The 24,892-nt window shown below is 39.2% G+C and overlaps 1 protein-coding gene across 5 annotated transcripts in view; it reads right to left on the bottom strand.

The window, feature by feature from the left end:
* Nucleotides 1-24,892, bottom strand: part of CNTLN (centlein) — a 275,109-nt gene that overhangs the window by 248,960 nt on the left and 1,257 nt on the right. For all 5 annotated transcript variants that reach the window (XM_059656594.1, XM_059656593.1, XM_059656592.1 and 2 more), the window contains exon 2: nucleotides 18,031-18,119. In XM_059656594.1, coding sequence (XP_059512577.1) covers nucleotides 18,031-18,119 — 89 coding nt within the window. The remainder of the gene's footprint in view (nucleotides 1-18,030; nucleotides 18,120-24,892) is intronic.

The raw sequence follows: 24,892 nt of genomic DNA on the forward strand, positions 1-24,892 counted from the left end.
CCACCATCCCGCTGTGGCCAACACCTGCCATGTTCCACGCTCTGCATTACACCTGCCTTATTTCTAAAGAGATGAGTTGTAAGCAGCTCTCTTAGAGAATCACTGACAGACACTATCCTATACAATAAAAAGTTAATATGCAAATTGTTCCCTCAACCTGGAGTTCAACCAGGAGTTCGACCAGGGGGCGGGGCCAGCCCACCAACTGCCCACGACACCTTCCTCCAGTCGGTCATGGCCCCTCCCCCTGGCCAGCCATGCCCCCTATTTGTCCCCCCACCCTGATCAGTGGTGGGGTCGGCCAGCCAACCTCCCATATTTCTTCCCCCTGGCCAGCTTGGCCTGATCGGGGAAGGCCGGCCATACCCCACCCATGCACAAATTCATGCACCGGGCCTCTAGTGTATTATAAATGATTTATTATATATAATCAGTAATTCATAGGTTAAGACCCTTCTCAAGGAGTTTATAGTCTACGCAGAGGGAATGTACACATAGCAGAATATGGTAAATCCTATAAGAAAATTATAAACAGGGTCCAAAATGAAATTATTCTCAATTGAGGGCCATAAAGAAGTTTCACTTTTTCTGAGAACAAAATAAATAATTTTCAAAAAGCAAAGATAAAATACGTAAAAGGCTCTCTAGGGTGGTGAAAGATGCAAGGCTTAGGAAAGATCTTCCTATGTGTTTTGCATCCTCTTCTACCTTCTTTATTGCTAAAACCTCTCCACTGATCTTGCATATCATCCACAGCTGAAGCAAACCACACAAACCTAGAGATCTTAACAGGGAAAAGTCAACTGAAAGAAAAAAAACAAACACTGAGCACATATTCAAAAGCAATTTTAATAGGAAGACCTGAGCCAGAGGACAATTAAAAAGGAAACATCATTTGCTCTGGCAATTATGAATCTTAGAAACAATGATGTGCCAACAATGTTAGTTAATAATTTAATATTTTAACCTTTTGAAGGCAAAAATCATATTTTGTTTGTAAACATCCGGTTTCTAATATAAGAGTGAACAAGTAACAGAAGTTAATTGACTTAATGACTTCCTTTTGATGTGTCCATGTCCTTACTATCTACTGCAATAAAATTTGATAAAATCCTTGGATAATTAAATAGTTTATAATTTACCTTGGAATATAAATGGTAAATATTTTTTAACTTTTTGAAAGAAGACAAATCTTAACAGGAAATTCTACCAGAATGGCAACACTCCCATCCACTTACTTTAAGGATCCCCAAGAAAAAAATTTGGCTAGAATATTTAACTTGGACTTCAAGAACAAGCAAATTTAATGTAATTTAGACAAAGCTTTCATAAAATTCTCAAATTTAACTAGAGGATATAAAAAATATTAACACTGTGAGTTTGGTTTTAATATCAGATATTTATATTTCTTTTAAATCTCTAATTCTTTGAAAAGGATTATGGACACTTTCCCACTTCAAATTTTTGTCTAAGAGATCCTCTTAGATCCTACCATGTTCTGAATAAAGATATGCTTATTTGGGGAGGGTGGCTGTATTATGAATATAGTTATGGATATATTGCTATGTTTTAATAAACTAATCTTGCAGGTAGGAATTCTGCTGAAACAACTGTACTAAATCATAATGAAGCCAATCCATAATACCAATGACAACTGTATTCAGGATCGTAGTAATAACACTGAACTTCTCCTCAAAAACAATTCACAATTCCAAATGCCACTCCCTACACCTCATAGCTCTCCATTCCACAACTAAAAAATTATCTGGTTTTAGCTTTTTTATTTCTTCCCTCCATTAATGTTGAAAAGCAACTTATACATAAAGTCAAATTTTGAAATCACCAGTTATAAGTATTGCATTTAACTGCTTCTGTGAGTTTTTTTAAAGATATTTTCATTGATTTTTAGAGAAAAGGAGAGGGAGAAGGAGAAAGAGAGGGGGAAGTGGAGGGGGAGGGGGAAGGGGGGAGAGTGAGAGAGAGAGAAACATCAATGAGAGCAAAACTCTATTGGCTGTCTCATGCATACTCCACACTGGGAATCATGTCCACAACTGAGCATGTGCCCCAACCAGAATCCAACCAGCAACCTTTTAGTGCATGGGATGATGCCCAACTAACCAAGCCACACTGGCCCGGGCATAACTGCTTCTGCATGTTAACTATTAAAATGAAAATATTTTAAATTAGTTGAAATATTACAAAAATGTTGTATATATTATAATAAATATTCATAATTACATAATTAAAAAATTCTAAAATAGCAAGAGTTTTATTTATACATATAGATGTTTGATAATTAGCTATACTATTAATGTCTATGGAAACTCAGTTTAATCTAAATTGTCAGATGTTCATTTGGGATCACTGACTGTCTTTCATATGTAATCATAAATCAGATTACCTCATTACCTCAAAGTGAAACTTCAAAAAAGTTCACTATTTTTCTTTTTTTCCCTTTTTTTTTTATCCTCACCCAAGGATATTTTTCCATTGAATTTTAGGGAGAGTGGAAGAGAGAGGGAAAGACAGAAAGAAACACTGATGTGAGGGAAACACATGGATTGGTTGCCTCCTGGGTCAGGGGCCCGGGTCGGGGAGGACCCTGCAATCAAGGTATGTGCCCTTAACAGGAATGGAACCTGGGATCCTTTGGTCCGCAGGCCGACACTCTATCCACTAAACAAACCAGCTAGAGACAAAAAGTTCACTATTTTTCAACTTCAACCAGAAGTTATTTACTTTAAACCTGTTTGGTTCTTTTCTTAAGTACAGACTTAGTTACTAGCTTTCACATGTTAGGTACATTTCTTATCTGGTGACTATAACCATATCTGAATATTAAAGGAAAATATAAATAATATTATCTTTGCTATGTAAATTAGAAATGCCTTTGGGATAAAACAAGGCCTCCAGGTATTTTCAAATAAGCAGATGCAGAAGTATATTTCTTGTTCAGTTTACTTTCCAACTACTTTAAATACTGTTAATCTCAGCATTGTTTATATATAATTATGTCTAGTTCATTTTCCTTTGAAACATTTTGATGAGAACGTAAAAATTTACCAAAGGAATTACTAAAAACAGTAAGTAAGGCTTTATCAATGTTACTGAGTGGCGGAAGATTATTGGTGGTGCCGCATGTGAACATTTTAAAGTGACCTTACTACTATTTATTGCTTGGGATTCTATTTAAACATCTACATGCCTTTCCTTATTTTTCTTTAAAAACAAACATTTGTTCCTAAGGTAGTTTTTAATGCTATAAGATAGTTTAATACGTAGCAAAACTCTACCGTCTTACTCAATGAGTTTTTATGGTCACCTTTTTCTTTACGGTTTATATTCTCCTAAATAATCTTATAAAATGAAAATTTGTTTTAAAAAAACGAGGGCTACTTCGTGATACTTCCATATGGCATGTGCTTGCCATTCACGAGTATAATATTATTTATATTTACTGGGAATTTTTAAAACTCTTTCGTTTGTTTATTAATTATACATTCATTACTACCCCCACCCACAAAAAAGTAAATGGTAATTCCCAATGGCAGGATTTGAAGGCCTACACTTAACTTTTAGAATTCTGGGATATTACTGTCCACACACATGATACTTTGAAGACAAAGATACTCCAGTAACAACTAATAACCTTTCACTTGACTTTATGAGTAACTACATCAATTTTATAGATGTTAGACCTAACCTAACTGGGACCCTCCCATTGTAATTCACATAATTATATTCAACTGAATAAAGCTCTAGGTCAGATATGGCAGATAGGATTTCTCAGCTGCACAAAATCCTATCAGACGGCTGACTGGAAATCTGTTTTAATCTAGGACTCAACAGGAAAGAGCATTATGAATAATCAGTAAAAATTACTATGGCATGGAAGGGGAAAAATGTTCACAGAACAGCCATGTTTTTCCAAATTGTTTAAACCGTACTCTGAATAATGGATTCCAAAAATGTTATATTACTCAATTCAATTAACTCTCAAATACAGTGTCAAAATAAAGTTGTTATTTAAAAAGAAGATCATCTTCCACTCAGGAAAAAAGACTACTTTTCTCACTGACTCCCTCAAACTACAACTAAAAACCATGGGCACTGTATATAAAACAAACTTGCCCTAACCGGTTTGGCTCAGTGGATAGAGGGTCAGCCTGCGGACTTAAGGGTCCCGGGTTCGATTCCGGTCAAGGGCATGTACCTTGGTTGCAGGCACATCCCCAGTAGGGTGTGTGCAAGAGGCAGCTGGTCGATGTTTCTCTCTCATTGATGTTTCCAACTCTCTATCCCTCTCCCTTCCTCTCTCTAAAAAATCAATAAAATATATTTAAAAAGAAGAAAAAAAACTCAAGGGAACTCTGAAGGTGGAGAAAAAGGGCAGACTGGCTAGGAGTCTTGGAACCCAAGGAATAACAGTGATGAGCTGCCAGGATTTTCTTTTTGCCTCATATATCCCAGACTTAAAGCAGAAAAGTCAACAACTAATAAGCACAATAAGAAAAAAAATCAGGAAAAGCCTATTCTCTAGCCAAAGGACCAGAAAAAGGGAACCTAAAAAAAAAATGTGGACCCACTCCACCCACACCAGCAAGGCTATAATAAGGCTCCCCACGTCCCCTTCACTGGGGCAGTGTTGAAGGTGGCTGGTGGGGAGTCAGAACTTTCACTCCTACCCAGTAGTAATGAGATTACTCTCTCCATGCTGTCAGTGAAGGTCACATGAAAAGCCACTCCTTCCTACCGACCAGGATGTGTCAATGGAGGCCTAGTAGAAATTAATAATGCAATATCTGAAATTAAGAATACACTAGGAGGAATCAACAGCAGGTTAGATGAAGTAAAGCAGTGGTCGCCAACTGGTTGTCCGTCCATGAGGTCCGAAAAGTTGGTGACCACTGAAGTAGAGGATTGATTTAGAGATTTGGAAGAAAGGTAGCAATCACAGCAAAAAAGAAAAAAGAATTTCTAAAGGAGTTCAAAATAGACTCATAATGACAGTTAAACTCAAATATTTATAGAAAATCATTTTCTATGAATAAATTCATCAGGAAAATACATATAAACAAATGTTTCTATTTGTATTCTATTAGAAAAATAAAATTTTAATATATTTTTCTTGATTTCATAGAGGAAGGGAGAGGGAGAAAGGGAAACATTAATGATGAGAGAGAATCATAGAGCAGCTGCCTCCTGCACACCCCACAATAGGGATCGATCCCACAAACCGAGCATGAGCCCTGACCAGGAATTGAACCATGACCTCCTGGTTCATAGGTTGAGACTCAACCACTAAGGAACACTGGCTGGGCTCAAAATCTTATTTTTAATAACATAAACTTCTACTTAGAATTATTGGAAACTCATTTTACATCTTTTTTCCAAAAATCAAGAAAATAAATAATTACATTAATATGAATATACTTATCATAATACTTAGCAAACTCCATTATAAATTGTCTCTTTCTGCAAATGTTTTCTGACCAGACAATATTCTTTAACAGCTAAGCACAGAGCTATCTTTCTCTAACTTTTAGCAGTGTCAGACACGCAAATGATACTCAGCTGAGATTTTTAAATAAGCAAATGTCATAAGGATATCTGTTTTAATAATGGCCATGCATTTCTGAATCTCACATTCTGGTTTCCATGCAACATTTGCCATCTCCTAGGCATCCACTCCAAAAGGTAATAACTTTCCCCTCAATATCCATTTAAAAGGTTTTAGTAATTTCCATTGGTTGCCTTTAACCTAAATTTTATAAATTATTTTCTTTGGTGCCTTATGTCTTGTTTTACCATAAAGTGAAGATGTAAAACAGAACTGATGTTTGAAAAATAAATCAATAAGATGTTCAGAGGTAAGATGCTAAGAACCTTGATAGTGGGTATGGAAGTTAAGCACACAGAGGAATTACTTTAAGTGACACTGAGAAAGAGACAGTAACTGAACTTGGGAATTGATTTTCTGTTCAAAAACAGACCAAAAGATATCAAAGATTACCCTCAAGATGTGAAATTTAACGAAAAGTAAGAAAATGGCAAGCCTGTGGAAGTGAAAAAGTTATGTAGTGAAAAAACTCAAAGGAGAAGCCAATAATTTCTAAAAATAAAACACTAGAGAACCAAGTTGGCGGCATAAGGTACAAACCCGTAAGTGCCGCTCCCCACAACAACATTAAAACCACAACTATAAGACAAAACAGCTATCATCCAGAACCATGGGAAAGCTGACTGAGTGGAAGTTCTACAACTAGAAGGAAAGAAAAAAGCACATTGAGACCAAGTAGGAGGGGAGAGGCACCAAGAACAGAGGTACAGGGGTGCGCGCAAGGCTGCTGCACCTTGGTGCACAGTTTTTTCCAATCGGAAGGGGACAAGCTCTGAACTCATTTATGGCGAGATGCTGGGGTCACAGGCTCCTTTGGGGAGAAACAGGACTGTCTTGCAGCGGGTCGGAAAGTGAAGGTGACTGTCTCACAGAGCTGCTTGCAGGGATCATTGTTACTGTAGGGGTGCGCAGCACGGCACTCGGGGAGTCTCAGAGTTGGAGTTGCGGGGGGGTCTCTGACGACAGCATTGCTGTTTTCCCCCCAAGCTGGGAACTCTCTGAGACCCCGCCCCACTACATCCCCTCCCAAGCTGTGCTCAGCAGCACAAAGGAGGCACCTGCGCTTTTGTGGCCTAACAAACTGCAGTGAATCAGAGAGCTCCAAAACTTCCAAACTCCAAACAGAGGAGAAATCTGTTGATATTGCTGTAGCCCCTGCTGGGTGGACCCACACAGTGGTTGACTTGGAGATCCAGGAGCCAGGGTACTCCGAGTCAGATACTAGATTTCAACTCCTCACACCTATAAGGGACAAACTCAAGAAGCAGACTCAGTGAGCACCAAAGACCCACTGAAGCAAGTCCTACCGCATAAGGGTGTCTCCAGCACAGCAGTTCTTCTTATAGACACAGTGGCTCCTCTCAGTCAGCCAAAAATGCAAAGACAAAGAAACATGTCACAAATGAAAGAAATGGAGGAAGCAAACTAATTGAGGACATAGAGTTCAGAACCACAGTTATAAGGTTACTCAAGAATCTTCTACAAACCTCCGAGGAACTTAGTGAGACCTTCAAGAATCTTAATGAGAATGCCAAAAAAATGGAAAAGGATCAGTCAGAAATTAAACATACACTGACTGAAATAAAGAATAATATACAGAGATCCAACAGCAGACAAGAGGATCCCAAGAACCAAATCAAAGATCTGAAATACGAAGAAGCAAAAAACACCTATCAGGAAAAGCAAAACGAAAAAAGAATCCAAACATATGAAGATAGTGTAAGGAGCCTCTGGGACAACTTCAAACGTACCAACATCTGAATTATTGGGGTGCCAGAAGAAGAGAGAGAGCAAGATACTGAAAGCCTATTTGAAAAAATAATGACAGAAAACTTCCCCTACCTGATGAAAGAAGTAGACTTAAAAGTCCAGGAAGCGGCAGAGAACCCCAAACAAAAGGACTCCAAAGAGGACCACACCAAGACACATCATAATTAAAATGCCAAGGGCTAAAGACAAAGAGAGAATCTTAAAAGCAGCAGGAGAAAAACAGTTACCTACAAGGGAATACCCATACGACTGTCAGCTGATTTCTCAACAGAAACCATGCAGGCCAGAAGGGAGTGGCAAGAAATATTCAAAGTGATGAATGCCAAGAACCTACAACCAAGATTACTTTATCCAGCAAAGCTATCATTCAGAATTAAAGGTCAGATAAAGAGCTTCACAGATAAGGAAAAGCTAAAGGAGTTCATCACCACCAAACCAGGATTATATGAAATGCTGAAGGATATTCTTTAATGGATAAATACCACATGATCTCACTCATTTGTGGAATATAATGAACAACATAAACTGATGAACAAGGACTGATCCAGAGACGGAGAGGCATTGATTGGACTGTCGGGCCCTGGAGGGAAGGTAGGGGAGGATGGGGGTAAGGGGGAGAGATCAACCAAAGGACTTATATGCAAGCATATAGGCCTAACCAATGGACATGGACAACAGGGGTGGGGTGAGGGCATGAGCAGGGGTGGGGGGGATAGGGGGGGTGGTAGGGGATAACATGGGGATAAGGACACAGATGTAATATCTTAATCAATAAAAATATATAAATAAATAAATAAATAAATAAATAAATAAATAAATATAAAATACTAAACTTGTAGGGCACCATATAATATGAAATAGAAATGCCATAGGCAATGGATACAGAAAGTATAAAAAAAAAGGATATAAAATGGCTCTTAGACTTCATTTATGCATAAAAATGAAATGACAACTATTTCAAAATTTCATTTTTTCCTTTCAGATAAGCAAAGATCAGAACATCAGAAAACAACGTGATGGCTAGAATTTAGGGAAAAGAAGCGCCTTCTTACATTCCTACTAGAAATATAAACTGGAATAATAATTTGGCACCACATATCACAATTACAATTGTATATATCTTTTGATCCAGTGTAGAAGTAATCTATTGCTAGACAACAAATTATCAAAAAATCAAGATGCTTAAAACAACAAATATTGGGAGATCTCCTTCTGGCATGACCATGTGAGGAGCTTTGCTGACCCACTCTCAGGTGAAAATGGTGAACACTATAGCCTGTGCAAATGGTCCCAAAGGCAAACAGCAAATGAAGAAACCTATTCAGCAAAAATCATAAAAAAAATCTGTAAGAAAGCCAAGTGTTTATATGGTAGTCAATAAGATAGACATGAGCAGAGCAACATCTAAGTCTCAGTTATACTTCAGCAGCAGGCCCAGAAAAGCAACAAAACCAGACAAGCAATGCCATGGCTGACCTCAGGATAATGACGCCACCCCTACCTGGGCACCAACCAATCAGTGAAGACCACAAAGAACACAGCTGGAAAACTGCTGAATATTCTATTAAGATCTTCCTCTGTGACCTCCCCTAAAATCTCCATCCTTAAAACCCTTAGGACAGAGGACCCAGCCTGCTCTCTCTAGGGAGCATGCCCATGTCTTTCCCGTTCCCTTCCTCCTCCCCTGAGCCCATCCCCTTGACCTTCCTCACTTCACCTCGACCTTCTTCACTTCTAAGCTCCAAAGGCCCTTCCTTTGCCTCTATAACTTGTTTCCTAAGCCCATTTCTTCTACAGATTACTTCTACCTCTGTGATTTTTCTAAATAAATGTTTTCTTACAGTGTGAGTCTTGGCTCTGAATTATTTCCTGGTCAGAACTCAAGTACAGTAGGTCCTCCAGTTACATCGGAGATCCGTTCCTACTGTGTCATAACCCACCTACATAAGCACCTACATCACTCACATGGAGCACATACACAGCAGTAATGAAGTGAAACAGTAAAAAAAATTTAAAAGAAAGATAACAATTCCTGACCTTTACTTGTGGTAAATAAATAATAAAAAAACATAAAGCACATATGTACATACATCGAAATGATGAACTTTTTTTTTATATATAAATAAATGAGAGATGGCAACATAACCACAAAACAATGTCGTAACCCGGGGACTGTCTGTACCAAGGTTGCTGAACTCAGGTCTGGTCTGACCCCACCAGTCTAACACTGCAGCCATTCTCACTGCTGCCAACACTTAAGGTATCTGAACCAAGACAATTTCCCTTCCTCAGCAAGGTGAAGAGTCCACCCCAGAATGCTGAAGAGCAAAGGGCTCCTCCATCTCCCCCAAGTTCCAAGTAGGAGAGCTTCTTTTCCCCAGGAGCAAGACATCAGCATTTTTCATCCTGCCCCCAGCTAATTGTTGCTGAGGCCAAGTCCTAGTCAAATGCAACTGAGAGATGAGTCCATTTTTCTGCCCAATCACCATTTGTAAAATAAAAGGTTCTACCTTGGGCACTGAGCACTGAAGACCCAAACTCCCTTGCCCAGCTTATGACAGCAGTGGTTCCACAACAACTGAGGCAAGCCAAGAGAAACTAAGGCTGCTGTCTCCCCTCCACCAAGCAATCAGTTCCTAGAGTGGTGGTGTCACTCAGAGAGAAACATGATATTGTCCATACTCTCAGCTCCTGAGGACTGGCTCCTATTTTGCCTGGTATGGAAAAGAGGGTAGAGAAGCAAAGTAAAATATACAGGTCTTAATCTCTTCCCAAAGGGATTTGACTTCATTTACAACACATTGTTGAGAAGTTCAAGCCTAGAGGCATTCTCATGAACAGTGTAGTTTATGGTGAAAGGTAGTTTGGTAGGAAAGTCAAGATATATGCTAAACTGTAGGCCTGCTAGTTTGCAAGAGAGAAACGAGGAATAAGACAGCTAGGAGAAGCACTTAAAGCGTTTGGAAAAATGTCAAACACTGACTCAGAAACTTCACAGGAGCCGCACCGAATTAGTTTGTAGAGTAACTTATACCCTAAGGCAGCCGTTCTCAATCTGTGGGTTGCCAACCTGTGGGTCACGACCCCTTTGGGGGTCGAAGGAACCTTTCACAGGGGTTGCCTAAGACCATCTGAAAACGCATATTGAATATATAATTACATATTGTTTTCGTAATTAATCACTATGCTTTAATTATGTTCAATTTGTAACAATGAAAATACATACTGCATATCAGAAATTTACATTACGATTCATAACAGTAGCAAAATTAGTTATGAAGTAGCAACAAAAATAATTTTATGGTTGGGGGTGACCACATCATGAGGAACTGTATTAAAGAGTCGCGGCATTAGGAAGGTTGAGAACCACTGTTTATATATGTGTTTTCCGATGGTCTTAGTGGTCTTAGGCGACCCCTGTGAAAGGGTTGTTGAAAGGGTTGTTCGACCCCCAAAGGAGTCGAGACCCACAGGTTGGCGACCCACAGGTTGAGAACCACTGCCCTAAGGCATTACTGAAAACAATTGAACAATCAACCACCAATTAGTGACATTTAACAGCTGGGTGTGGTCAAGGAAAGATAACAGGAAAGTCCTACCAAAATCTCTGTCATCTGGACATAGACTTTAATTAATCCAGCCAGTCACCAATCAAAAAAATCTGGAGGAAATGGGTAGGAAAGGTCAATAACCAGATTTGCTACAATATAATATCTCAAATGTCCACTTTCTAACAAAAAAATTGTAAGTCATGCAAAGAAACAGAAAAGTATAATCCATAAACTGGGAGTGTGACATGTTGGATTTATCAAAAAAACTTCAAAATAACCTTTATAAATATGTTCACAAAACTAAAGGAAGCCATAGTTTTAAAATTAAAGAAAGGTATAATGACAATGTTGCAACAAAGACCAAAAAGGAGATAGAAATTATAAGAAGCACCAAGTGATCACAGACAGTAATTTGATTTCACACAAAAAAGAAAAGAACACTAGTAAATTATAATAAAATATAGTTTAAAAGCATGTTTTTCTACTTTCTTCTCTTCACCAATTTGAAAAGCAACTACTTAAAATAATATATACACAAAGAATTGATGGGCTTAAATTACATGACAAATATGTGCATAACATAATTATCAATAACAGCACAAATGAGGTGGATGATAGCCAAGTTTTATTGGGCTAAGGAAATTACAACATAACATAAAGCAATAATTATAAAAATGCATTGTTCAGTTTGTAACATTAACATATTTAATATGTATAACAGCAATAGCAAAGGAAGAGACATAAGGGAATATAGCTGTACTTCAGTAATATTTCTATATGTCAATGGAAATAAGCTTAGAAAAATAGGAAGCTGATTCTGTTAAAATATCTTAGAGAGCAGACACACACAGACATGCATGAACATATATACACACACAACCACTAAAAAATCAGTGAAAAAAATTATTAAAGAAATTTTAATACTACAACAGAAAATATTCACTGAATGCAAAAGATAGTAGTAAAGAAGGGACTACAGGAACAAAAAAGACATTATATATATAGAAGACAAAAACTGACATGGCAGAGATAAATTCAACCATATCAATAATAACATTTAAAGGTAAATAGATTAAACAATCCAACCAAAAGGCAGAGATTGTCAGACTGAATTAAAAAAAAAAAAAAAAACATGATCCAAAAAATACACTGTCTATGTAAGACATACTTTAGATTCAAGAACTCAAATACATTGAAAGTAAAGTATAGAAAAAGACATATAATGATAAGAGTCAATCCATCAGGAAGATATCCTATCTAATAAAAGAGAAACATGGTAATTAATGTACGACTGCTACCCTTCCCATTGGCTAATCAGGGCGATATGCAAATTAACTGCCAGCCAAGATGGCGGCCGGCAGCCAGGCAGCTAGAAGCGAACACGAGGCTTGCTTGCTTCAGTGACGGAGGACTCCAACATTCCCCGCCTGCCGCTGCCGGCCTCTGAGCTGCAACTCTAAGCAACTATGTTACAAATATAGAAGCTAAACCAGCTGTGGGCAAACTACGGCCCGCGGGCCGGATCCGGCCTGTTTGGCTGTTCTATCCGGCCCGCGGAGCCGAAAGAGCAGAAGGTTCTCTTGCTCTCCCCTCCGCTCCTTCACCAGCAGCAGTGTGAACATGGCAACGTCGGGAAACACGGCCACAGCTCCTTCTTCTGAGTCCAGTTTAAGAACTCATTGTGGCCCTCGAGTCAAGAAGTTTGCCCACCCCTGAGCTAAACAAAACCCCAGAAACCTGCTTTAGTCGCCTGGCTTCAGCCAGCAGGATGGCAACATTGTTTCAAATACAGAAGGTAAATAAAGGTCAGGAACCTGCTTTCAGCAGCAGAGGCCTAAGAGCTGGAGCCTCAGAGCTAAAGCTGGCCCAGAATAAAAAGAAAAAAAGAAAAAAAGGAGCAGTTGGGAGCTTCAGTAACCCGCCAGCCTGAAAACAGCCATCATCCCCTCACCCAGGCTGGCCAGGCACCCCAGTGGGGACCCCCACCCTGATCCAGGACACCCTTCAGGGCAAAGCAGCCAGCCCCCACCCGTGCACCAGGCCTCTATCCTATATAGTAAAAGGGTAATATGCCTCCCAGCACCGGGATAAGCGGAGCAGCGAGGCCTCCCTGCACTGGGATCAGCATGACAGGGGGCAGCGCCCAAACCCCTGATCGCCCAGCGGCTCTGTGTGTGACAGGGGGCGGGGCCAAACCTCCCTATCCGCCCTGCTCTGTTCGTGACAGGGGAAGGCACCCCAACCCCCTGATCAGCCCTGCCCTGTGCCTGATAGGGTGGAGCTCCCCAACCCCCTGATCGCCCTGTGGCTCTGTGTGTGACAGGGTGCGGCGCCCCAACCCCCTGATTGGCCCTGCTATGTGTGTGACAGGGTGCGGCGCCCCAAGCCCCTGATCCGCCCTGCTCTGTGCATAACAGGGGGGAGCTCCCCATCCCCCTGATGGGCCCTGCTCTGTGCGTGACAGGGGGGAGCTCCCCAACCCCCTGATCAACCCTGCTCTGTGCGTGACAGGGTACGGAGCCCCAACCCCCCTGATGGGCCCTGCTCTGTGAGTGACAGGGGGCAGCGCCCCAACCCCCCGATTGGCCCTGCTCTGTGCATGACAGAGGGTGGCGCCGCAACCTCCCCATCGACCCTGCCTTGAGTGTGACAGGGGGCGGTGCCCCAACCCCCCAATCAGCCCTACCCTGAGCGTGACTGAGGGTGGCATCGCAACCTCCCAATCCGCCCTGCTCTGTGCATGACAGGCGGCGCCCCAACTCCCCAATCAGCCCTGCTCTAAGCCTGACCAGGGGCTGCACCTAGGGATTGGGCCTGCCCTCTGCCACCCGGGAGCAGGCCTAAGCCAGAAGGTTGTTACCTCCTGATGGGTCCCAGACTGGGAGAAGGCACAGGCCAGGCTGAGGGGCCCCCCACTTCCCCCCAAGTGCACAAATTTTTGTGCACCGGGCCTCTAGTCTATATATATAAAAGCCCAGCGACCAGAACAGCAGAATGACCAGAACGACCTGTGGCTATGATGCACACTGTGGCAGCCAACCAGCCTGATCCGGTCCCTGATCCACACCTGCCCCTCCGGCCAGCCAGGCCCCCGATCGGCCTCCAACACCCAGGTCAGGGTGAGGCCAGCTGGCCAACCTGCCATATCTCCTCCCCTGATTGGCCTGATCTGATCGGGCCCGACTAGGGTGGCCTAGCCAAACCCCACCCATGCACAAATTCATGCACCGGGCCTCTAGTAGTAATTATAAACATATATGTACCTAATAAACACAGGACCAAAATACATGAAGCAAAAATGACAGAAATGAAAATAGAAATGGACAACTCAATTACAATAGTTGAAGACTTCAATAGCCTACACTGATGATTAATTTTATGTGGAAACCTGGAGGGTGTTTTTGTATATGATGACCATTTAAACTAGTGAATCTGAGTAAGCAGAATGTCCTCCATAATATAAGTGGGCCTCATCCAATGAGTGAAGACCTGAATAGAAAAGACCAGCCTCCATGAACAAGAAATTTTCCTTCAGTCTTTATCTGCATCATCAACTCTCCTGAGTCTCAAATGTGCCAGTCTACACTGCAGGTATGAACTTAACAGCCACCATAATTAAGTAATAAAATGTTTTTTAAATAATTATCTTTTTTTTAGGAGTTCAGGTAGAGGAGAGCTTTTTTATTTATTTATTTTTTTAAGCCCCAAGAATCAAGATGACTAATTAAGGAACCATTTACCAGAAAGCTGGGTTTCCCACTCATCCATGTTCAGAAGAGCTAACGGTAGTATTTTCCTACAACAAATGGCTGAGGATTACTTTCAAAACAACCATTTTCCTAATAACAGTTATCAGTAGGTTTAGAAAGCTATTGGTCCAAATTCATAAGCCAAAGGGCCATTATAAAAATGAACTACAACAATGGAATTACCTGGAAAGCTTATTTTTTTAAAAAAAACTCCTAGATCTCATCTCTAGAGATTCAGTAGATGAGGGGAAAGACTCAGAGATCCACATTTAGGTAAATTCTCTAATATCTTATTCACAGTTAATTGTTACAGTAAACTTTGAGAATCTTTACTGTAAAGCAGTAATTCCAGAATTTTTCATTACATATCTATCTTATCAGCAAAAGGCTTTTGAGTGCCTACTCCCAATATATATACATTTATTTATAAATTGTATAATATTTATATATATACATATATATATTTATACACACACACACACACACACATACCTTTATATAAATAAAGATTGTATATTTTATATGAGAGGCCTGGTGCATGAAATTCGTGCACAGGGGCTGGGAGGTTCCTCAGCCCGGCCTGTGCCCTCTCCCAATCCAGGATCCCTCCGGGGATGTCCGACTGCTGGTTTAGAAGTTAGAGAAAAACCTTGTGAGAGAAAAACAAAACAAAACAAAACAAAACAGAGGCCAAGCCAGCGAGGGTGAGTTCTGAGGAGCTAGGATTAACTTCCTCCTTAAAGATTTGCCAGGCCAGGGAAGAGGGGAGGAAGGAGTGAGTGTGTGTGTCTGTCTGTAAGAGAGAGAGAGAGAGAGAGAGAGAGAGAGAGAGAGAGAGAGAGAGAGACATCCCCCTCCAAAGACTCCAGACTCTTTTGTTTCAAAGCACAAAACTTTGCTTTCCCCACGTTTATCGCATGTTTAAACACAAACCATCGTGTACTTCAAGCAACGTGTATTAGGGAAGGAGAATGCAGCCTTAAAGCAAAGGGTGGGGTGTCAGAAGTGGGTAACTCCTCTGGTCCTCCCAACTGAAGCTCCTCTAGGACCTGCCTCTTTTCAAATCCACATTTATCTCTTGGCGCGTAGGAGGTTAGGGAGCCAGAATTACCCTGGGAGGGGAAGGTTAGGGGGACTGCATCTGTGGTATTCACCCCAAGTTTCATTTCCTCACCCTCCTGGGTTGCTTTCCACCCCAACACTGATCCAGTTAATGGGGTCGGAGGTCTGCAGCTGGACACTTCCAGGCGGAGAGCGTGCTGGGGGCCAGGTGATCCAGCTCCCAGGCCCCTGCGTCCACGCCCCACCCCCGCCAGCTTCCTGCCTACGGGCAGTGGCTCAGGGTGTTCCACCCTGCTGTGCACCAGACTCAATCCGAGTGGGTGTGGGAAGAGATTGGGCAACTCCACGGCAGGCGGCTCCGTGGCTAGCGCCTTTGAATTGAGTGCCACTGGGGGGAAAAGAAAAGCCTCCCCAGAAAGACGTTTTTCAAAAGCTTTCCTTGCCCCAGCTGCCAGCAGCTAGCCCCACCCCCGCCCACACCCGCCTTGACCTGGCGCCACCCGCATCCACCGCCACCCACCCTCCGTTCCCCATTCCCCTTAGGCGATCTGGGGAGGGAGGGGCCAGGAGGTTGGCCAGCAGGCCCCAATCAGGTGATCAGAATGGTCAGTGTGCATCATAGTGACCAGTCATTCTGGTCATTCTGCCATAAGGGTCACTGGGCTTTTATAGATAGATGAAAAATAGAAATATTAAATGATGAGAACAATGACCTAAAAATATTTTAATATTTGCTTCTGTCACAACCAAGAGTAAAGTGAAAATTAAAGAATAGCTTTGGAAAGTTAAAAAATATAACAAATTAGCAAGTTTAAAAATATATAAAAATAAAAAAGAGGAAGATAAAGAAAGAATAGCAGAAATGACAACTGAAGTGCCAAGAATATATCTCCTCAAAGGCTTATTCTGCTAAAAAAACAGAGTGGGCAGAGTGATCACATTTTATCTCAAGGATGATTGAGGAAGTTACAAGGGTATGTTAACAAAAGACTTTATTCTGATTATCATAAGAGAAATCTGATTGATGAATTAGACATACCAGCAACAGGAGGAGAAACTGATTACACTATTTTAAGAGTTCACAATAATCAAGGACAGTGAAATTAAACATTGATATATATCACAGATTTTAAAAAGTTGAATGCCAGCAATAGTCGAATGATCCCAGGGCAAGTGACTCCAAATGTAAATGCAGTTCAAATTATCAAAAATAATATTCAGGTTACATAATCATGACTCCAATAAAGAAAAAGAAAAATGCATCCATATGCTTAGCTTCTCATTTAGGAAATGTAATGGAATTCATTTAATAGGAAAGCAAGTTTTTAATTGCTCTGCTAAGTGTCATGGGAGGACTGTCTATCAAATGTTTGATAAGGAGTACCTAACATCACTCTGCTGTTTCTAATGACCAAGTAGAGGCCTAATAATCTACAGTTGAATAACGGCATCTCACACTGGATAATACAGAGTGTTAAGTGAAATCTCTCAACCTATTCCAGAATACTTACTACACTCTGGCAAGGTCATCCCAGGCTTTAAAGTAAATACTGCAATTATCTTAGGGGAAAATGGCGCATGACTAGGAAGATGTCAAGAAGAGCAATCTAAGAGTAAGAAGCCAAACAACAGGGACTTCTCCAATTTTTAAAGTTGAGCTGTAATAGCTCATATCTCTATTTCTTTCTTTCTTTCTTTCTCTCTCTCTCTCTCTCTCTCTCTCTCTCTCTCTCTCTCTCTCTCTCTCTCTCTTTCTCTCTCTCTTTCTCTCTCTGTCACAGTTTACCCCTTTCTTGCAAACTTCCCAAATATGTCAGAATATGAGCAAGAGATATGGCTTACTTATCTGTACTACCTGGTGAACTGGCATCCCTTGAAATAAATCCAATACTTTTATCATTTGGAAATCAAATACATCTCTTTCAGTTAGCGATTTTCAACTGGTATGCTATAAGAATTTTGAAAACATGCATTACCTGACTAGTCAGAGGCACTGACCTCTTTTCCCTTAGATTTTCAAATAAAAAATGACAACAGCCAACACAATGATAGCCATCTGGTGTGAATGAATCAAAATTGTATTTTTTGACAGATGGGCAAAAAATATATTTTTTGGTGTGCCACAGAAGTTTAGTAATTAGTTTATGTGTGCCATGAGATGAAAAAGGTTGAAAATTGCCACTTTAGGGGATTAACACCAAGTTCTAATTTTCATAATGAAGAAAAACAAATTCAACAAACGAAATACTCATGAAAAAATGACTGGGGCACTTACCTTTCCACAATCAAACTGACTGTTTGTGTGATATCTGGGTTTGTCACCTGGAGACGTTTCCACAAAGACCATACAAATTCTTTATCAGCCTTAAAAAAAAAAGAAGACATTTTAAATGCATTGCTTTGTAGCTGTAATGGAGAAGACAAAATGCTACATAAAGTTAAAAATGAAAACACCATATTACTTGATTACTAGTACTATAACTATAAAATAGATTCTTAAAAAATATAGCGGGAAGCTTTCTTTTAAAAAGTTCTTGTACTGCTAACCCATATATACTTACACTATTTCTACCCTTCACATTTTAGAGTATAAACACTGAAATGCTGACTATTGTTTTTTAAATATATTTCTTTATTGATTTCAGAGAGGAAGGGAGAAGGAGAGAGAGATAGAAACATCAATGATGAGAGAGAATCATTGATCGGCTGCCTCCTGCACACCCCCTACTGGGGAATGAGCCCGCAACCCAGGTACATGCCCTCGGCCGGAATAGAACCTGGGACCCGTCCGCAGGCTGACGCTCTATCCACTGAGCCAAGCCGGCCAGGGCTGAAATGCTGACTATTAAGGTAAATTTGCTCTAAAAGGAAATGGCCCTCTAGCTATTGCTCCCTTTTCAGCAAAATTCCTTGAAAGAGCCCCTTCTGTTTCCATTTCTTTAATTCCCATTTACTCTATAACCTCCTCCAGTCAGACTTCCCTCTCACTATTATGCTAAAATCATTTCTAAAGGTCATCTATATACCCAAATCCAAATGGCAATAAACAGTTTCAGTCCATAAGGCCTTGATCAGTTGTTATCAACTGTTGACTGCTAGGAATTACTTTTGGGGAGTTTGTGTTTTCTTTAAATAGTGATGCTCTAGAGATTCTGATTTAATTTGTTTCAGGTAAGGTTCAATAATTTTTTAAAAGCTCCTGAGGTAATTCTGTGCACACAATTTTGAGAACCACTGCTCTAGGTGAACTCATTTAATCCCATGATTTTATATATCAACTCTACTCTGATGACTCTCACATTTCTCTTCCTAGCTGTCTCCTCTACCCATATCTTGAATCTTCAACTGCCTAACAATTCTACTTGAATGCCTAATAGGTATCCCAAATTTAACTTACCGAAAATAAAATGTTTGATTTCCTACCCTTTCCGAAACCTACACCTGTTTCTCAGAAAATGACACCATCTACTCATTTGTTCAAAGGCCTAGGATTCGATCTGAGTTGCTCTCTTTTCCCCATATTTCATATCCAAACCATCAGTAAATCCTATTGGCCTTAGCTACAAAATATATCCCAATTCTAATCACTTCTCAACTCTCCCATAACTATCACCCTTGTCCAAGTCAAGTCCATCTCTTGCCCAGCTCTCCACAATGGTCCCCGCCTAGCCATTTAACAAGTCAAAATCCTCCAATTGATCCCTGACAATTAGGAAAAGAATCCAAACTCTTTACCAAGACTACAAGACCCCCCATTATCTGGCCCCACATACACCTGTCCAACCTCATCTATCACTCTTTCCCTTGTTCACACTGCCTTTTTTGCTCCACCTGTACCAGAGCCTTTGTATATGTACTATCCACCAGATCTTCATGTAGATTATTCCTTCACTTCATTCAGGTCTTGGCTTAAATGTCACCTCTTCAGGAAGATTTCCCTAATTATACTTATAGCTACCAAAATTGGTAAGTCTCTGGTTAACCCCTTGACCTGTTTAATTTTTTTTTCACAGCACATTTTAAAATACTATTTTTGATTGTTTGTTCATGTTTATTTGTGTGGCAGATATCACTTATCTGTAGCTCTTTCTATCACCCATTATCCCCTCCCTATTAGTTACAGAAAACATTTTAGCTCTTTGCTGCCCAATTAAAAGACAGGCCTCACTTGCCTGTAAGCTATGTGACTATGCTCTGCCAATAAAATATAAGAAGTGTTGTTGAAAATTTTTAAATTAGTTTTATGTCTACCAATTGTGTTAGAAATATTTTTTCCAGTATGTTGTTGTTTACCTACCTTTGGGGAGAAAAGGTATTTATTTATTTATTTCATATATTCAAATTTATCCATCAATTACATTATAGCTTGTGGATTTTATGTACCATTTAGAAGACCTTTTCTACTCCAATATTAGAAATATATTTACCTATATTTACTTCTAAACTTTTATGTTTTCATTTTTTAATGCTCTAATGTTTTATCTATTCTGTGTTGTTTTTCTTTAAAGACTTCTGACAGCCTGAGTACTAGAGAGTACTATAACAATCCTTATACATCATGCATTATTTTATCCATTTAAAAGTAAGAATTCAACATTTGAGCTAAAGACAAGAAATGTCAATAAAGGGTGTGCAAAAGTAGGTTTGCAGTTTTAAGTATGCAAAAATAGTTTATTCTTATATTATTTATTAACTAGAGGCCCAATGCAAGAAATTCGTGCAAGGGGCTCGGCCCATCGCAGCCCCGGCTGCCTTGTGGCCCCACCCACTGGTCCTTCCAGAAGGTCATCCGGAAGGTCATTCTGGAAGGTTATCCTGCCATCAGGTCTAATTAGCATATTAGCTCTTCATTATATAGGATTATTGTATTATTTGCCAGACAAACTGTAAGCCTACTTTTGCCCATTCCATATATAAACATGTCATAACCTACTCAAAAAGCAATGAACATATGGAAAAAGTAAGCTAATACAACATTATGTGCTTTAATATCCCTATTTTTAAAAGGTACGTTGATGACATTACAAAATCTCTTGAAACCAATGTTAGCTATAAATATATCTTCTAGCTTGCTTCCAAACAACTTAGCAAAGATTGACATGTATTTTAATCTCAACTAAAGTACTAAGCAAGAAATAAAAATAAGAATGTAAAAAAATGTTTTCAGCATTTATAAAATAACTGAGTTACTTCAGCTTAAAAAAAGTATGACTTACTAATAAAGGACTTCGCTCTAGCAGTGAAAGTGACATAAGGAATCTATAAATATCTGTTGAGAAAATGTTTACATTTTAATTTATACTGTTTTCTTTTTGTTGTTGTTATGGTTAGTGGTTATTTTACATCTCTCCTTCAATCCCCAACAAAGAGAAAATAATAATAAATTCTCCTTAAGCTGTTTATATTATAGAGTCCAGAGAAAAAAGCCTCCTTCTGAGGAAAAGAATCCTGTAAAAACACTCTATTGTTTACAGTTTATACCCAGAAGTCATTTTGGGAAGTACTTGCTAATTTCCAAATTTCTTTATTTTAAAATTTCATTATTAATTTCTTTCTTTTATTTATGGTCAGTAACAGTATGCAGGTTTTCTTTTTTACCTAAAAATACTCAAATGCATAAGTGATACCTAGTTTGAAAGAAAAAGTTCTTTTATGAGCAATAAAATGCTATGAATGGATGTGGGACTAGTCTATGTATTAGTTTTTATGAGTGCCTCAGTTATTTAAATAGTATATCATCTTCAATGTGGATTATACTTCTAGTTGCTAAAAAGACTTCCTTTCATATACGAAAAGAAATAAAGGCTCCAGAAAACACAAAACTAGTTTTCAAACTGTTCCAGACATTATTAAAACAAGAAAACTAACCACTGCCAATAACACTCTTTATGTTTTCCTATATTTCACTTCTTTAGAACACTTAAATATTTTCTTTAAAAAAACACACAAACCTTTAAAAATTACTCATAAAATCATTACTTACAGAACTTCTACACAGAATAAAATAATTAAATTTTAAAATCCTTCTCACAGTTTATTAAACTCAGCCAATGAATGAGTTGACCAAATGCTAGGAGACTTGAGCCTAAATTATCTTAGCAGTGGATTAGCTTTGACTTTCACTTATCTGCTAGCATGGAAATATATATCCACTTTACAGATACAGACACCCAAAACTGTCTTTTTCACTGGGTTCCTAATCTACCAGCCCCCAGTTCAGTGTCTAACAACATAATAGGCCACCAATTGACCTTTACTGGAGGAATGAATTCAATAAACATATGAAATATATTTCCCATATTTAAACAAAAAATGGAAGGAGTTTAATTACAAAGTATAGTACAAAGTAGCCACTCAATAAATTATGAAAATTAACTGCATGAAAAGATTCACCTCCCAGAATAAAGATACTATCAATGATAAGGATTCTAATTATTTAATACAGTATGTTCTCAATTTTGTTTTTCTTTTTGAGTGACTGGACAGCACAGCTAAATGTATAACAAAAAAATAATAACTGGCTGAGTTCTCTGGTCATATACTCTTAATTCCAATATTCGATGCTTCTTGAAAGTTAGTTTCATCATTAAAGTTGAAATAGTGAATATATATTTCATTTAAACACCCTAATTAATTTTCACCTGAAATTGGTTTACAGCTTTTTGACTGCTACTAAAAAAGGAACTAAGCTTTGATACATACATACACATACACATACATACATATGTTACACATACTTCTTCTCATCTGATATTACAAAAGGAGTAATAAATGTCTACATACAGGTACCCACATCATCCTTTGTCACAGATAGCACATATTCTTGAATAATCAAAATATGGTGAAGTTGGGTTCTAAACAATGGGCAAAGCATCAATGTCATGTACTTAAAATTAGCCTTTGGAGCATCATTGAACATTCCTTTGGAAAAAGCTACATTTGGAAGCTCATGTCCTATCCTTAATAAACCCAAGACAGACAGCTTTTCTCCCATCTTGTAATTAATCATGTTTTCTTAAACTAAGCATTATGTGTATGTTGCTTGCTAATCTGAGACCATATGGAAAAAGTTTAATTAAATATATAATCACATAGAGTAGGATAAGATGTTCATATTCAAAGAAACACTTGGAACTGAGATTGTTTTCTATTACATGCTTATTCTGAGTCATTCCCATAGAGGGGAGATATGGAATCACTCAAACTTCTTATTTCTCCAAGTACATATAATTAAATTCCTGTGAGTTAAATGGGGGGAGGGGGGGAAGAGAACTAACCTAAATGAAGCTATGTACTACTTATGACCAGAGACTAATTATCAGATTTCTTTTTACCAAACTGTACATTTGACCCATTACTAGGTTGTGAAATGAATTTAAATCTGAGATCTGAGCTGCATTTTCTTAAATAACAATTTAAAAGAAAATATCTGTTAATAACATAGTAAATATTCTTTCTGAAATTATGTGTGTCTGTATGATGTGTATACGTACTAGGTTGAGATGTAAAATGAATGTCCTATTTTGGAAATTGTAATTTTGTAAAGATTTGAAAAAATATAGGGTTAATACTTTATATCCTTGGGTAGTGTGATTTCTAGCTGAATAAGTGGAAGAACAAGCAAAAAAAAAATATGTAAAAGTGAATGTTTAATTCCTTAAATACTTGTTTACAAAACAAGTGGGAGTTCGACTTCCCCTGTTTCTCCAAGAGCAGGAGTATGGTTTGACTGAAGTTTTATGATATTCGGGAAACTAGCAATCTTGTCTCACATTACTGGAATGCCTATGATCACCAAAGTGTCAATATTACAAAAATCTCAGGTACCACTGCTCTAAGCTAATTATGACCATCTCTATTCTTACATCTGCCTAGAATACTTCATTCATCTTCCTAGTCCCTTCTATGTCCAACATCACAAAGGCCAACACCCTGTTTGAAGCCAATTTTTTAAAGACTGTAACAGTGGATGTATTTAGGGCAGTGGTTCTCAACCTTGGCTGCACATTAGAGTCACCTGGGAATCTTTTTAAAATCCTGATTTCCGGAATGAGGCCCAGAAATCAAGATTTTAAAAAGATTGCCAGGTGATTCTAATGTGCAGCCAAGGTTGAGAACCACTGATTTAGGGGAAGAGGCCAGTCACCGGGCTGTTTCCAACAGATTTTCTAAATCAAATCAATCATAAAAAGTAACTATCTTAGCTCCTTAGCCACTAGCGGTGGTTCTCAACCTTCTGGCCCTTTAAATACAGTTCCTCATGTTGTGACCCCCAACCATAAAATTATTTTTGTTTCTACTTCATAACTGTAACGTTGCTACTGTTATGAATCGTAATGTAAATATCTGATATGCAGGAAGGTCTTAGGCGACCCCTGTGAAAGGGTCGTTTGACCGCCAAAGCGTTCGTGACCCACAGGTTGAGAACCGCTGCAAGGGCATAACTCTGGGAAATACAGAATGAGGGCTCTGGCGGCAAGTGTAGAAGATATGGGCACATAGTACCTTAGGACCCCGAAGTAACAAGGGTTACAGTGAAACAATGGTTTCCTATTTGTAAACTACGCAAGGGTGAGGGGTGCAGAGGGCACCATGCTTTACTTCTCTAGCATCTTTCCGTAATCTCTTCCATCCTTATCCACTGAAGAATAGAAAATCAGAAAATAAAAAAGGAGGCAGCCACCTAATCCCCACCCACTTTTTTAAACAAAAGGCATATTCCGTTTCAACGACGGTGTCCTGTTTTTACAGCCCCGACTCAATCAGCAAGGACCTACAAAAGGGGCAAAATCGTCCAACAGCACAAACTCTGAATTTCATGGATTTTTATTCCTCTCCAGTGGTTCTCAACCTTCTGGCCCTTTAAATATAGTTGCTCGTGTTGTGACCCAACCATAAAATTATTTTCGTTGCTACTTCATAACTGTAATGTTGCTACTGTTATGAATCGTAAATATCTGATATGCAGGATGGTCTTAGGCGACCCCTGTGAAACGGTCGTTCGACCACCAAAGGGGTCGCGACCCACAGGTTGAGAACCGCTGATTCTACTCCTAAAGACACCTTGGTGTTTTGCGGCTCCCGATTGGTTCTGTCTCAAAGACAGTGATCCAAAGACCTACTACGGAGTGAACCCC

The sequence above is a fragment of the Myotis daubentonii genome, chromosome 11 (genome assembly GCF_963259705.1).
Source record: "Myotis daubentonii chromosome 11, mMyoDau2.1, whole genome shotgun sequence".
In the NCBI taxonomy this organism is placed as follows: domain Eukaryota; kingdom Metazoa; phylum Chordata; class Mammalia; order Chiroptera; family Vespertilionidae; genus Myotis; species Myotis daubentonii.